The sequence below is a fragment of the Chanos chanos genome, chromosome 2, assembly GCF_902362185.1.
Source record: "Chanos chanos chromosome 2, fChaCha1.1, whole genome shotgun sequence".
Lineage (NCBI taxonomy): Eukaryota > Metazoa > Chordata > Actinopteri > Gonorynchiformes > Chanidae > Chanos > Chanos chanos.
In genome coordinates, this window is record NC_044496.1 from 48,497,282 (window position 1) to 48,511,194 (window position 13,913).

At 38.4% G+C, this 13,913-nt stretch overlaps 1 protein-coding gene across 1 annotated transcript; it reads right to left on the reverse strand.

Annotated features, from left to right (window-relative positions):
- Nucleotides 1–1,983: 1,983 nt before the first annotated feature.
- msx2a (muscle segment homeobox 2a) lies at nucleotides 1,984–3,175 on the reverse strand. Its single transcript, XM_030765475.1, has 2 exons — nucleotides 2,836–3,175; nucleotides 1,984–2,417 (listed from the first exon to the last, which is right to left on the reverse strand). The coding sequence occupies exons 1-2, from the start codon at nucleotides 3,173–3,175 to the stop codon at nucleotides 1,984–1,986; spliced, it is 774 nt and encodes a 257-aa protein (XP_030621335.1).
- Nucleotides 3,176–13,913: the final 10,738 nt, after the last annotated feature.

The window sequence follows — 13,913 nt, forward strand, 5'->3', positions numbered from 1 at the left end:
CACCTGTGTGAGACCTCCCTGGTTTTGGGCATTAATATCAAAGCTTTTAACTGCACAGACTAAGTTGTCAAACTACATTGGCACAAAGCCTCACGTCTGAGCCAAAAGGAGTGAAACCTTTTTCTAGGCCGAAGTGCAATTTCGCAACTCTGAAAGATCTCTTATCACACTAATACTGGCGCTTGTTTTCAAAACAAAGTGAAGGAAATGGACTGTATAATAGCTGCTAATTCTAACAAAGTTCCAAAGGACCAAAAACAGTCTCTCTCTGCCAGCAAACTTCACAGTTAAGTGAGTAACTGGTTGAACCATGTGTTAATAACGTTTTTTTTTTTTTTTCATCACTAAACTCTGCACATACACAATATCATAGTGCTGCAGATAGTGTTGGAGGCTAGGGACAATTAAGCGGCGGTCCGCTTGATATAAAGCCTGGCATTCAAGATCTTTTCAAACCCCAGCCCTAAGGCAATGCACAACAGTGTGTTTCAGAAAGCACTGAAACTGTGAGAACAGATTATCCTGAGACAAAGAAGCAGAAGACGATGCAACAGAGGAAGAGTAAAAACAAAAGTTAAATAGATTTGACACTGAATTGCACTGACGGATAAGAACAAAATACAAGCTAATTAACTTGTTTTAAGGCCAAAACCAAATCTGTCCTCACAGTAACTCTTGAAGAGTATTAGCTCTTTATGGAAGAAACACGGTGCTGATTTTAAGGAAAAATATAATTACATCAATAGAAGATTATACCTGTGTAATGACCTACCTCCAAAGAGCCTATTAATCCATCATAAATTATGTACTACAATGCGTGGATTATGACCGTTTTGGAAACTTAATAGGTAATCACATTCCTCAGTTAAAGCTTATAGGGGAGACTTAAAAGATTAAAACCTTTCCGAACCGGACTGTTTTGGTGTGTCACCAAATGAGAGCATTTAATTAACTTTTGCTGAGACCACCAGCATGAACACAGAGCTGTACGGGTCAATCTCAACATGTCCACAGATTCCCAGCCTAAATGCTTAAAACCTTCCTTTCACTGGTTCAATTTAAAAGGCATTAGCCATCCTTCCACCACTAAATTTGAACTGATCTCCTTTTAGAGTCGAGCTTGCACCAGTGAAACCTGGTTGAAAGAGGTGAAGTCTGTGTACGCTTAAAAACGCATCTCATGTTGATATTATTTTTTCCCTCAGATTGCCTGTGTTTCATGTCTGGATTTATTAAAGAGTGTGATGAAGATGTCTGATATTAATAAAGAAACACTGTTCATAAGATCTATTTCAAAACAAAATATTTTGAACCATTTACACATACAAAATCAATAAACAACTCATTTAACAGATATTACAGAAACACAGTGTACATAGTAGATTTGTTTTACATAAATATATAAATATAGGCATAGGGTCTGTGATTTTTGCATCATATATACTATGATTATATTTGTAATCTGAAAACAATTCCATCCTTTACATCAAACTTGCACCTCTGTTTTGTTCATGTAAACTAATAGCTGGAATGGAGAATATTACAAATAGAAATCTCTCTATGAATCTCTCATAGACAAACAGAGGAATAACAGACCATGCCATAAATCATAAATTTCAGTACATTAATTACATAAAGTACAATTTCTTCATTGAAGAGTGTTCTTCACATATTAAACACTGAAGAAATTAAATGGAAGAATTCAAAAAGACCATTTCCCACCAATTATCCATGAGCTATGCTACTTACTTAAAATATTTGAATGGGTTTTCAACAGCAAAAAAATTAGTGACTGTATTGCAGATAACAATTAACAATCCCCACTCTATTTAAATGTAAAGTGGAGGGTCGGCATCCAGCTATGAAACCAGCGTACCATTCATAGTAATTATAAGGTGCATTTATTACATGTAGTATACACGTAAAAGTCCTCCCCACCAACTTGGTTGACTCCATAGATAAGACTCTAAAGGTGGGCCCATCTTAAGACAGATGATACATACTCATACCATAACCTAGTGAGGGGGGGTACATCCCAACTGGTGGTATGGGCAACACGTGTCTCCGGTAGGAGAGAGCCTGTCTGTAGAGGGAGCTTGTAGGCTGGAGCTGGGTGCTGAGAGGGAATGGCAGTGTGAGGCCAGGATGCAGCACGGGTTTGGCAGCCATTTTAAGCTTCTCCATTTCTGCCTCCTGTAGGCGTTTGGCTTTGGCACGTCGGTTCTGAAACCAGATCTTCACCTGTGTCTCTGTCAGACTAAGAGAGCTGGAGAATTCGGCTCGCTCTGCAATGGACAGGTACTGTTTCTGGCGAAATTTACGCTCCAGAGCCAGGAGCTGTGTGGTGGTGAAAGGAGTGCGGGGCTTGCGGTTGGTCTTGTGCTTTCTCAGGGAACATGAACTGGGACTCAACTGTCCTAGATAAAGCAGGTTACAAATTACATAGACCATCATCCTAAACAGCATCACTGACGTCATGGCGGATAAAAGGCAGGACGCTATTATGAGTCTGACATTCAGTTTAATTCATCATTTTAAAACTAAATGTACTAAAAACTAAAGCACAAATGAAAAAAAAACTTGCCTGTTTACATGAGCTCACACATAAATTTGTTGGACTCTTCAATGCGGGCTATGTTTTCATAACACAGCCTATTCATTCTTTGTCGGAAATCAAAGGAGATTTCCCCAGATTCTCTTAACGTGGTTAATTATGTACTAACACTGAAAGTAAGTGTCAGATATGCCCAAGAAAAAGAAAAAAAACTAAATCTAATCCTTTTTTTTTCAGAAGTTGCACTCTCTTGAGGTGATTACTGGGTTAACATTACTTACGAGTTGGCGGTGACAACTTGGACCTTGTGACCCAGGATGCGCAGTCGTCTTGATCAGAGCTCTCCGACTTGACCGGAGATGACGGTAAAAGCTTGGAAAAGTTCTCTAAATTACGCGGAGTCTGGAAAATCGCTAAAGGGCAATCTCGACTACTTATGCATTTCAACGCATCCATTTTCTCTCTCGTATTTTCTATTATCGTATTTGTCCTTCTGTCCGACATCAGAGCTTCCACGCTGAAGGGGAGATTTGACACAAGAACTGCGTGCTCCTTTGAAGATGACCGCGAACGAACATCCTCATCGAAAGTAAGATTGTCTTTAGAAAATGCTGAAGTCATTCTTGAAGGATTACTTCGAAATGGCAGATTCCAGAAGAAACATTAAACTTGTTGAACACTGCGGCGCTGACACGGAAGAACTCTTATGTTTGACCATTTGACTTTGACTAACATCAGCACAAAAAAACTTTCAGAACCGACCAAGTTTCAAGCCAATCACAGCCAAGCTAAAATTAGAGAAGGAGGTGTACGTGTGATTGATTGACTTCATTCGTTTACTTCAGGGTTCAGGTTTATCGTGACATCCTCAGGGTTTTATACTCATGTAAACGGGTAATTTGTGTTTAATTACGCGAGAAATTACACCTTTACCTCATTTCAGTGATACCGCTTGCATGCAACAACGGATTTAGATTAAACGTCCTAAAACTGTGAGAGCAACACATAACTTCACTTTGTGGCCAGACGTCCGTCTATGTTTGCCCATCAGTAGACTCAGCTTTTTCAGATACTGTAAGCTTACTGAGAAGAAATTAATGAAAAGCACTGACATTGGGAAACGCATACTAAAAATTCATATTGTTCTCCACTGCAAGTTCAGAACAGGTCAGCACTTGCAGACATATCCATTGTCCCTGTATGTCCCTTATTTTGAATCAAAAATGAAATACATTTCAAGTACGAATGACTCTGTGAGGGATGCATAATTATAATTGGCCCTACCTGAAAAAGTGATACATGGGTGTATTAAATGTTGTGATTTTGCAGACTTAAAAAAAAAAAAAAAAAAAAGATTCAATATTCACAAATGAGAACAAACGAGAAAATGTCAGATACACTCTCTTAATATGAATGATTCATAATAATTGTGATAGACAGCCACACAGTAATAATCTACAAGAAATTACATTAAAATGGTAGTGCATTCCCCTCAGAGGCTAGTCCCAGAATTTCTGAGAGGAGCTTCAAGTGGGATTAAAGTTTTAGGATAAAATGAAAATTACTGTCATTACATTGTTATTATTAACACCTTGTAATTAGGCCTTGGGAATCCGGTTCTTTTAACCAGGATTTAACAGTAATAACGGAAAATTGCTACCTTCCTGAGGTGTATGGCGCCCGCTCTCATTAGCCTATCATTTCAAAAACTAAGACTTCTGCCCTCCTGTCATGTGAATTTAAGCATTCACACTGTACTTTCTGCCAAGTGCATGTCTGACAAACCGTAACATTCTGAGACAAACACACTTTGCTTAGATCAGCTGAGCAATTTAAGAAGTAGGTTTGGTTAGGATTTACTCCAGTGGCTCATTTTGAACCAAACAAAAATTGAGGGCACACTTTTTTTGACCACCATAACACAAGAAGGCAAAACAGGATTATAGCTCATTGTGACTACACTTGTGGAGTGAGGAATTTTGCATGGTTCATTTGTCCTCCTAAAGACAGCCATCGGACAGCGAATTTACAATATGACAACTACTAAACTCACACCAGGCAAAGCTCCACACTCCCTATGCACATTTTCATGACATTTTGTTGTAATTAGTTGATTCTTTAAGGATGCAGAAACACAAGCCTGGAACTCAGTTGATCCTAACAAAAGTAACACTTAAGTGCCTCCGCGGAGTCTGGGTTTCTGTTCTCTTATTACAGCCCTTGAGAACAGCCCTGCTCTGTAATCTTGACAGGTTTAATGCTGTGGCGAGGGCCTTGGCTTATGGGTTCATTAGGTTTTATGAATCACTGTGTTCACAGCTTGGGTTTTCATGTAAATGCTTGCAAATCAATTAAGCATACGCCTTTTCATCTTTTTCATGGTTTCCCTCGTCAAAGGCAGTGATTTGTGGGCACAGTGGGGTTAAAGAATCAGAAGAAATGTGTTCCTATGTGGGGTAATTTGAAGTCATTTAGATTACTTAACAACAGGACATAATTAGTAGAAAATTCCATTGAGGGTGAGAAAATGAACTTAAATGTGTATTATGCTCACGAGTAGTTGTGGAAAGAGCTGAATCTTTAGTTTTTTCTTATAACTCGTACTGCTAGTATTATCACAGTTACAACTGAACAATCAAACTTGATCATAAACATGAAGTTGGACACAGGTTAATCATTTTTACTGTTTCCAGCAATAGTGTTATCACAGATTGTGAGTCATCACATCAGCCGACAGATCAATAGTATTGTTTGACTACCGTTGTACAGGTTATACTGAACTTCACTGACAGTCCAGCAGGCACAATGTATTCAACAGGGGTGATATGATTGCATTGTTTTGCAGAGTACCCTGTTGAGGAAAGCATTGGCAAGTTACACACAAAAAAAATTGTTGAAATTTCGGTTCACTGTTGTAGTACTATATTACAGGGATTTAATAAACTAGCATGCAACAGGAGTGAGAGACAAAGACAAAGTTAATGAGGAGCCTGTCTTTGCCAAAAAAGGAAGCCAGTGGGAAAATGTTCAACATGTTAAGAATACACAGAAACACACAATTTGAGAAAGATCTTTTTTTAAATTTAATAACACTCTTCTTGTATGAGCATTTCTCTTGACCCCCCCAGTGTATCCACCGCTTACGGAAACAAAGAAACATAATGACGGTTTGTTGCTAGTCCTTATTTAAAATAAATTGTGCTGACTACAGCCTTTCCCATTGGGTCTCAATAAATTTTTCAGTGTAGACTCTATAATGGGTATATTTTTCTTCAATGTGTCTGCAGCCACAACTCATTGCGTTTAAGGATGGTTTGGTACAGAAGAGGAACAGAGACCAAAAGAGGGACCAGAACTGTAAACAAAATCAGTCTGGTTTTTCACTGAAAGGATGTGAAAATAAGAGTAAATCTAAGTATATCAAAGCAATTACTTTGTTTAGAGAATGCTTGGTATAATGGAAGGCAGTGTAAACCGTTTGGTCGTGTTTATTTAAACATACTATATGTTCGGGAAATGCTTGTTCTAGAAGCTCAGTAAATGGGCTCTAAAAAACATAACGTAACGGGGGAACAAGGAACAATTTGACTGCAATTATCTTACAAGGCACTTGAGTTGGTCAGATGCATTTTACCCTAATTTGGGCCAAGCTATGATTTCTAGCCTTTGTTGTATTGTGGTTACTCACTGGTGCCGTGACTTATTATGAAGCATCATTTATCTCAAGTCGTGAGGCGTGACACCAAAAGAACGATCCCAATGGTCTTGATTGATTAAAGCTTTTAAAGTCCAATCACTGCCACAGCTACAAATTAAAGCTGTGTGGGTGAGTCATGTTTATGGGCTCTGGGTTGGTTATATGTTTGAGAGCTTCTCTAATTTACTGTCAATGCCCTGCCACTAGTTCTCAAAACAAAACCTACTGGGAATAACAATATGATTAGTCTTGGAAAAGGTATTTTAAAAAAACTTCACTATCAAGACTTCTGGTGATTTGAAATTATATAACAGACAACAACAGGTTGTTTAGGCGAAACCATGTTACATTCTCCATTTCCATACATTCTACATAAAAGAATAAGAAGAATAGAATTCATTATGATCATACTACTAGAAACAGCTAATTTGTGACTAACACGATACACGGTAATCTAGGTACTATACACAATTTAGGGACTGTTGTGTAGGAACATCTGTAATCAACAACTAAAAAATACAAATAGTTCCTATTTAATAATAATCTGTATACACAATTAAAAGAGCCTGAACGATAGGGATGATGATCCTTCACTTTGTGTATAGAGTGGTGATCATCTGAGTTCTAAGGATAAATTCTAACATGAATACAGGTTCCTTCCTCTCTACCTCATAAAGTGGATGTCTCCATGGTATTCAGCTCAAGCACACACTGAGTAAAAAGTAGCTTGAACTTCAACAACAGTTAGGTTTACATGGATGTCATGAGCAGTCTCACAAACCAACATTAAAGCACACCATGAAACAACCCCATTATTTCTCACAGAGCAGTGGTAGCTGCCTGCCTGTCTGTCTGTCTGTCAGCCTCTAAACCTTGTGAATCCTACCCCCTCTCAAAACCTCATCAGAACTTACACAACACATGGCGCCTAAGTCTGGTCTCTGACTTCCTACAGTACCCTCAAGGCAAGGTACAATTAAACCTGCTCTCTGTCAGCTACAGGGCAGAAGCCAGGACCAAGGAAAAGCACACTGGCTGAATGCACTAAAGTCACTTAACATACTTCCAGCTGGCCTGAATAAGAGAGGGAAGAGTTTCAGGCCTGAAAGGGCATTTCTGTCACTCATCAGAGTTGAAAATCCTACATCCTAGGTGCCTCCGATGGAAAGTGATTTGCGGTTGAGAGTTGGTGACCAGCTGATTTACAGCCTCACCACAAAGAACTGGAAGAATTTAACAGCTTGTTTGTAAAACATGTCTGGGTCTTGGAAAAGCAGCAATTTTAAAAATTAAACCCTCTTTCAACGCAAGGTCACTATTACAGTTTGTGAACATACTGTGGAACACTGATTTTAAGAGTAGTGTCAAGAGATCAAAAAAAAATGATATATATCAAGACCAAATACAAATTTTAATATACATATTCTAACCAGTCACTAATCTTCTTACCAGCTGAAAAAACAAAACAAAACAAACAATAAAAAGAAAACAAAAAAACAAAACTCCAGGCTCTACAAAGTTCTAAGAAGAAGCTTCATTCGTTTCACCCACGCAAGCTGTGCAACTGAACTAGCTACAGCCAGGAGCATTAAAACATTTAGCCTACTTTGTAGCATATGGGTTAACCGAGTAAGATTCTAAGAATATACCATGTGAGATAAGTGTACTGAAACAGATCAAATCACCCACATGAACTCACTCCTTTAATGAAAACACTAGTTCAAAGGCCTAAAGGAATTCAGACTGTAGAGACCACATGCAATCTAGATGCAATACACATGCTTAGAAGAATATGTATATTGATGCAGTGTGGTCTCAGCATAGTACCTGTCCCAAAGGAGATAACTGCGATTAGTGTTTTCCTGTTCTGAATGTTACATTGAACAGGGTTTTGCTTGTGGCTCAGGAGTCATATAACGGCAATTAAAAGGCAAGGTGTGGCTCTATTTGCTTTGCATGTTTCAACACATAAGCCTGAAATGAGCCTTGGCAGTGAAAATAATTACAGCTTCATTTAGCGTTGGCATCCGTATCAAATGTATACAGCCACGCTAATGCTATGTGGTCACAGAGATCTAAATAACTCTGCTTTCTCCTCACCCTGGTTCCCACTGTAGCGTGTCTTTTTTCTCAACTGTGCAGAAAATAACGTGCTTTTAAGACAAACATATTAACCTTGAGTTACAGGTAGCGTTGCTTTTCAAGTTCATCAGCCTTTATCCTTGCATTATGCAAATTACGTTCACAGACAAGGCATTGAAAACAAAATTAAGATAACAAATAAAAATGAAAAGAGAAAAAAAAATTGGAAACAAAGTTTTCCATAACATTTAATTAGCACAGGCGCCCAGGACAGGGCCTTCACTGTAAGCTTCATTGTGCATAATCAAGCACTGGAATTATTGCTCAGTTACACAGACTTGGCTTAACTACTTGATTAATGCTTCTCATTCCCCATGTGTGCCCATTTACATGATGCAGACTACCTCATCAGAGGCCTCTCTCCACAAGCTCAGGCCATACACACAAACACACCCAAGTGCTTGGGAAACTTACCCTTTTACATCTGTTTATCTAACTTCCCTTTGAAATGATGGAGATGGTATCTTTTACTTAACTGAAATGCCACATTTAATCATCTTGTAAAAAACAATGACATTGTAATATCAAAGAGTTCTGTATTAGAGTGAATCAAAGTGGAATTATGCTGTGACTGGCTGTATTAGACCGTTGTTGATATTTTTGATTCAGCAGGGATGCACCAAAATTATTTGTTTCTTTTACCATAACAGATTACTTTCTACTTGTTATAATTATATCAGCCATATTCATGAAATGGACAGACTGTCATCCTCCCAGTTCGTGGCTTATCTTGAAGCATCCCACTGTGAAAGGCTGCTCTAAATTGGTAGATTTTACTATGAATTTACTATGGTTGTTTTAGGGTTAAGATCCCCTATACTAAAGCTTAAACATGTATTACCTCAATAAGAAAAGGGCCTTAAACAAAGATATGCGAGAGAAAAATGACACAACTAAAGGCAACATCGCAGATCATTTCAAACCCTTGCAAACATACTCACTATTTTGAAGCTATCTCAAGGAAAATTCGGGACCTTAAAACCACTTTGTTTAAAAGTACAGCCATGCACAAAGATTTTCCCATATAAACAATGGAAGGAACCACGCGGGAGTAAATCTGGCCGTGTGGTTATGAGGCAGAACTTGCATCATTTAGGAGGTTCTGTTAGGTCCATTTCAGGCCACCAATCTGATGAAAAGGGTTTGCTCAGTCACTAATCACTTCTCCTGAAAACATGTTTACGTGAACTGTGGCATCAATATACTGAATGTTTACTGGTGTGGGATTCCATCAATTTGGAAAACAACATCAACAACAAAAAACAGTCTTGAAAATTTTGTAATGATGTTACTCTTTCACTGGATCTCATCACTTGGTATAACGGAGCAGTTGTATGTAAAAAGGAACGTACTTAAAATTAAGAGGCATTAATTTAATCTAATCTTAATCGCTGAGACTCCCACATGATCTTAATAAAACACATTTCTCGTAAATCTGTCTGCACTGCATCATATATTCATATATGATCAATGACATAATTAGTCTAATTTTAAAGTGCACCATATCATTAAGCTTGTTTTCAACTACATCAGGCTACACCATCCTTCTGTGGAAGAGTCTAATTACACTTGTATCCCTAAACAGCAAAATGCAGGGGTAGGAAGGTAACATTACAATTAAAAAGAAGGGAAAGAAAGAAAGAAAGAAAGAAAAGTAAAACTTTAGATTTCAACAAATGAAAGTGAAATGACATCCAATAATAGGATTTTGTTTTTTATCTTTAAAATTTTGATGTTCTATGAACAAAGTTAAGATGGGGCATAAAGTTAATGTAAACAGAGGGTCAGTGCATAAGTGAAACTTTATTTCATTATAAATAATGTGTAGATGTGCTTGTTTATTTGCCTTTTGGAGTCTAAAGAGGTTGAGTCCTGGAATAAAATGTGCAAAAGAACAGTGCTGTCGTGCAGATTTAAGTGGAATAATACATTGCTTGTACAAACTCCCTCTGTAGCTATATTTTGCCAGTAGAGCTTGCAAAACATACTGTTTTGCTAAAGCTCAGATGTTATGAATCCAAACCATTTGAAAATGATAGACAACACCCCCTTCACACTATAAATTCTTCATCAGCTGCAACTGCGGTCTCACTTTTTCTCATTTTACTCATTTTTTCGTTCTCACAAAAACCTGTTTCCTTAGTTGTAACTGAATTGCTAAATTAGCTGTAAAACGGGTTAGCAGTTAGCTCTGGGAGTAGGTAAAGTGCTTAGTTTGTTTGCTTTTGCAGTGTGTACGCATTCAAATCTTAGCAGCTCTCATTTTGCTCTTTTCTACTTCAAAAATGCATCAGTTATGTTGAGGTCTCCCTCATTTGTTAAAGTAGATCATGAGCCAAGTGAAAACAAACTGATATTCGCGTCCATACCAGTACACTGCCCAATACAGCTGTTTTTTCTTGTAAAACACAACGCCTGCTGTGCACCAAGATAAGGTAGCACAGAGAGCAAAGTAAATTACCACCTCTTAAGCAAGTTGTTTCAACCACAGGAGAAATATTTCAAAGAGTCAAATGGGCCCATTTGTTCTCTACAACTGCAGTAAAACATAACAAATCATAAATCATGGCTTCACAAATCATAACAAACCTTACATTAGAAATCTTGATATTGACAAACCCTGGAAATTATCTGCGTCCAAAAATCCTTAAATTTAATAAGTTTTTAATAATTAATAATTTAATAAATTCTTCAATGGCACAAAATCAGTTTGCAGGCTTTTTCACCTGCAGTGACATTGTCTGTCAGTGTGAATCAGGCAGCGAGCAGATTTCTACATGCTATTAATCAAAATTACAGAAATGTTACTCAGTTTTAAAATATCTTGCAAGTTCTTTGCCCTAGGGGTTTACACATAGGTTAAAATCACCATTTTGCTGGTGCCATTCAACTCATTCAGCATACAGCTCTTTGATCTCAGTGAAGCTGTTTTTTCGCATTTACACTTCACAGCACATTAAGTGACTTTAGCACAACTGCAGCTCATCACGATTGGGACTACAGAGAAACTATTTCAAACCTTGCAAATCCTTCCCTTAAAACATGAGCCTAGAGCCATCTAGTGGTTGAAAGGTTTTACTTTACATAAAATGTTCAGCATGACAAATTTAGTTCATTTTAAACAGCGCTCTTCAATCTAAATGCTGACTTTGTTGTCTTGAATTGGAATAATGTAACTATACGTAACTGTATCAATAACAACTTTTCAACAAAATACTTTTTAATCAAACCCTGTCACAGGCTAACAGATGAATATTTTTGCAACCATAAGGGATAGAGTACATTCTAGGAACACAGAACAACGCTAAGTTTGTTAGACTGGCCAGAGCTTCTGTGTAATCTCTTAAAAGTAATTTTGGATTCCCTCTGCCTTTTTTACTTTTGCTTTGCAAGCCTTGAGCATCCAATAAAACTAATATACAAGTAATGTACAGGCAAACCAACATGCTTTGTTTATATATTAGGGGTTGCGCGAGTGCATAATTTTATAACTTGAGTACTCCTTTCCTCCTATATATGAGACGCAATTTGTCAAGTCCTCCAGTACAACTACCCACCTGAAATAGAAATTGAAAATGAGTAATACAACACCATAGGTCTGTCCACATAGTTACTACTCTATAGAATGCCGGAATGGCTTAAGAGGTACTTTCATATTGTTTGTTGGGAATTAGAATATGCACTTGACATTGTCCACAAAAAATAGATTAGACAGTGTGTAGCCACACAATCATTACATCTAACACCAACAACATAAAAATATTAGCTCAAGGAAGAAATCAAGAGGCAACTGGGTGGTTAGATCCAGGGATGTGCACAGATGGTGCTCAAGCACCTGCCCTTTTCGCTTCTGACTAGATAAGTGCCCTTTTTGCAAGACTTTTCTACTCTTTTTTTCTAATTTTATATTTTAGTTTTTAAATTTGGCCCATGGCATAAATTTTCAATTAAAACCGTGTTGTAATGCCCGCAACTGCATTTGTGTACTAATTCTGCGAGACCGCACGAGCCCCTAGCCCCTCCTCTTTGACTTCACTTGTCACAGCCACCACAGTTAACGCACGCAAATCGAGTGCCCTGCGGAGCAGCATCCACGTCTCCCTGACCTGCCTTCACTGGTGACAGCCAGGTAACGACAGTGTTTGCCCTAAGCCTCGGCATTGTTTGTCTCTGTTGTGAAATGAAACCACTATTAAAACATCTCTATCAGTGGTGGCTGGTGCTAAAAATTGAGGGGGGGGGGGGGGGGGGTGGACATGAAACAAACTGAAGCACTTCATAGTTCAGCAAAAAAAAAAAAAAAAAAAAAAAGCAAATCTAAAAACAACACAACACACTGTAATGTTGCCTCAAAAGTGGCCAGTAGCACTGCTTGAACATAATTTTTGCTCTCCTTTCCTTCTGGCCTGCAAATTTCTCAATGACTCTGGTTAGGGTCAGTCATCTCAGTCACCAGTCTCTTCTCCATTGCCAGCATGACCAATGCATTCAGCCTCCCCTGAGTTGTGGTGTTTGAGAAAAGTTTTAATTCTTTGCAGGCTCTCACTCTCATTATATCCACGCAAGGCCAACCCAAAGGCTCCACAAAATTTCACACAGTTTATTATTCTCAACAGATTCATTTTTACGTGAACCAGGCAATCTGCCAAAAGTAATACCACAAACAGGAGAGCTTTTTAGATTAATCGTAACATTTCTTTTGTACACACGTACGCGTAAATGCATGGCTTAAATGCATAGTGACAGGCACTGGCGGAGCAAATTCAACGACTTGAGGCGGAATTTCCCTGTGCCACGTCCAATATTTCCGTATCTGGATTCATCCCTGACAATCACCGAATTAACACAACACCACGATTTACCGAAGGTAACAGAATACGATGTCTGCTTCTCTCAAAAGGCCATTCGGAACTCGTTTGTTACTAAGCATGCCAGTTCGCCACACCACGACTCGAACCTGAGTTTGCCTACATCTCGTCCAGTATTTTCATGTCGGGACAGCTCATCAACCGTTATCCCGGACTTAATCACCAAATTAACAGAACACCACAATTAAGAGAGTTTGTTTTTTACTAAGCATGCGAAATTCTTCCCGACATCGTTCAGTTTGAAACACCACTAACGTGCTATACACACAAACAAAAACATAAACGGTATTTCTCTTAATGACAAGATCGAGTTGACTTCAGCTAACATTAGCTACGTTTAATATGACAAAATTGCTGGCTGCCCTGGCGATTCCTACACCCGGTTACGTATGATGAAAGCACGTCAGTGCAAGCCCTCCCGGAACCCAAAGCCGTTGACGACCCTGGCATGACCACTCTTCAATTAAAACAAGTGAACTCCTTCAGGCTAGTTCCTTTGTCAGGCAACTGAAACAAACATGTGGCACTGTTTTCTTTGTTGTTGCCTGTCCTTGTGATAATTGCTGAATTAGATAAATGCTAAACACTATCACCTCTGTGCGAACTGATAATCTTGTAGGAATCTGTTGTGTATTAAACATTGGCATGAGTG

What these genes read in the sequence shown, in the direction of transcription:
- msx2a (XM_030765475.1), bottom strand. Translation starts at nt 3,175, where the DNA reads ATGACTTCAGCATTTTCTAAAGACAATCTTACTTTCGATGAGGATGTT. An exon ending in CAAGTTGTCACCGCCAACTC is followed by an intron (nt 2,418 to 2,835) that starts GTAAGTAATGTT and finishes TGCTTTATCTAG; the next exon opens with GACAGTTGAGTCCCAGTTCA.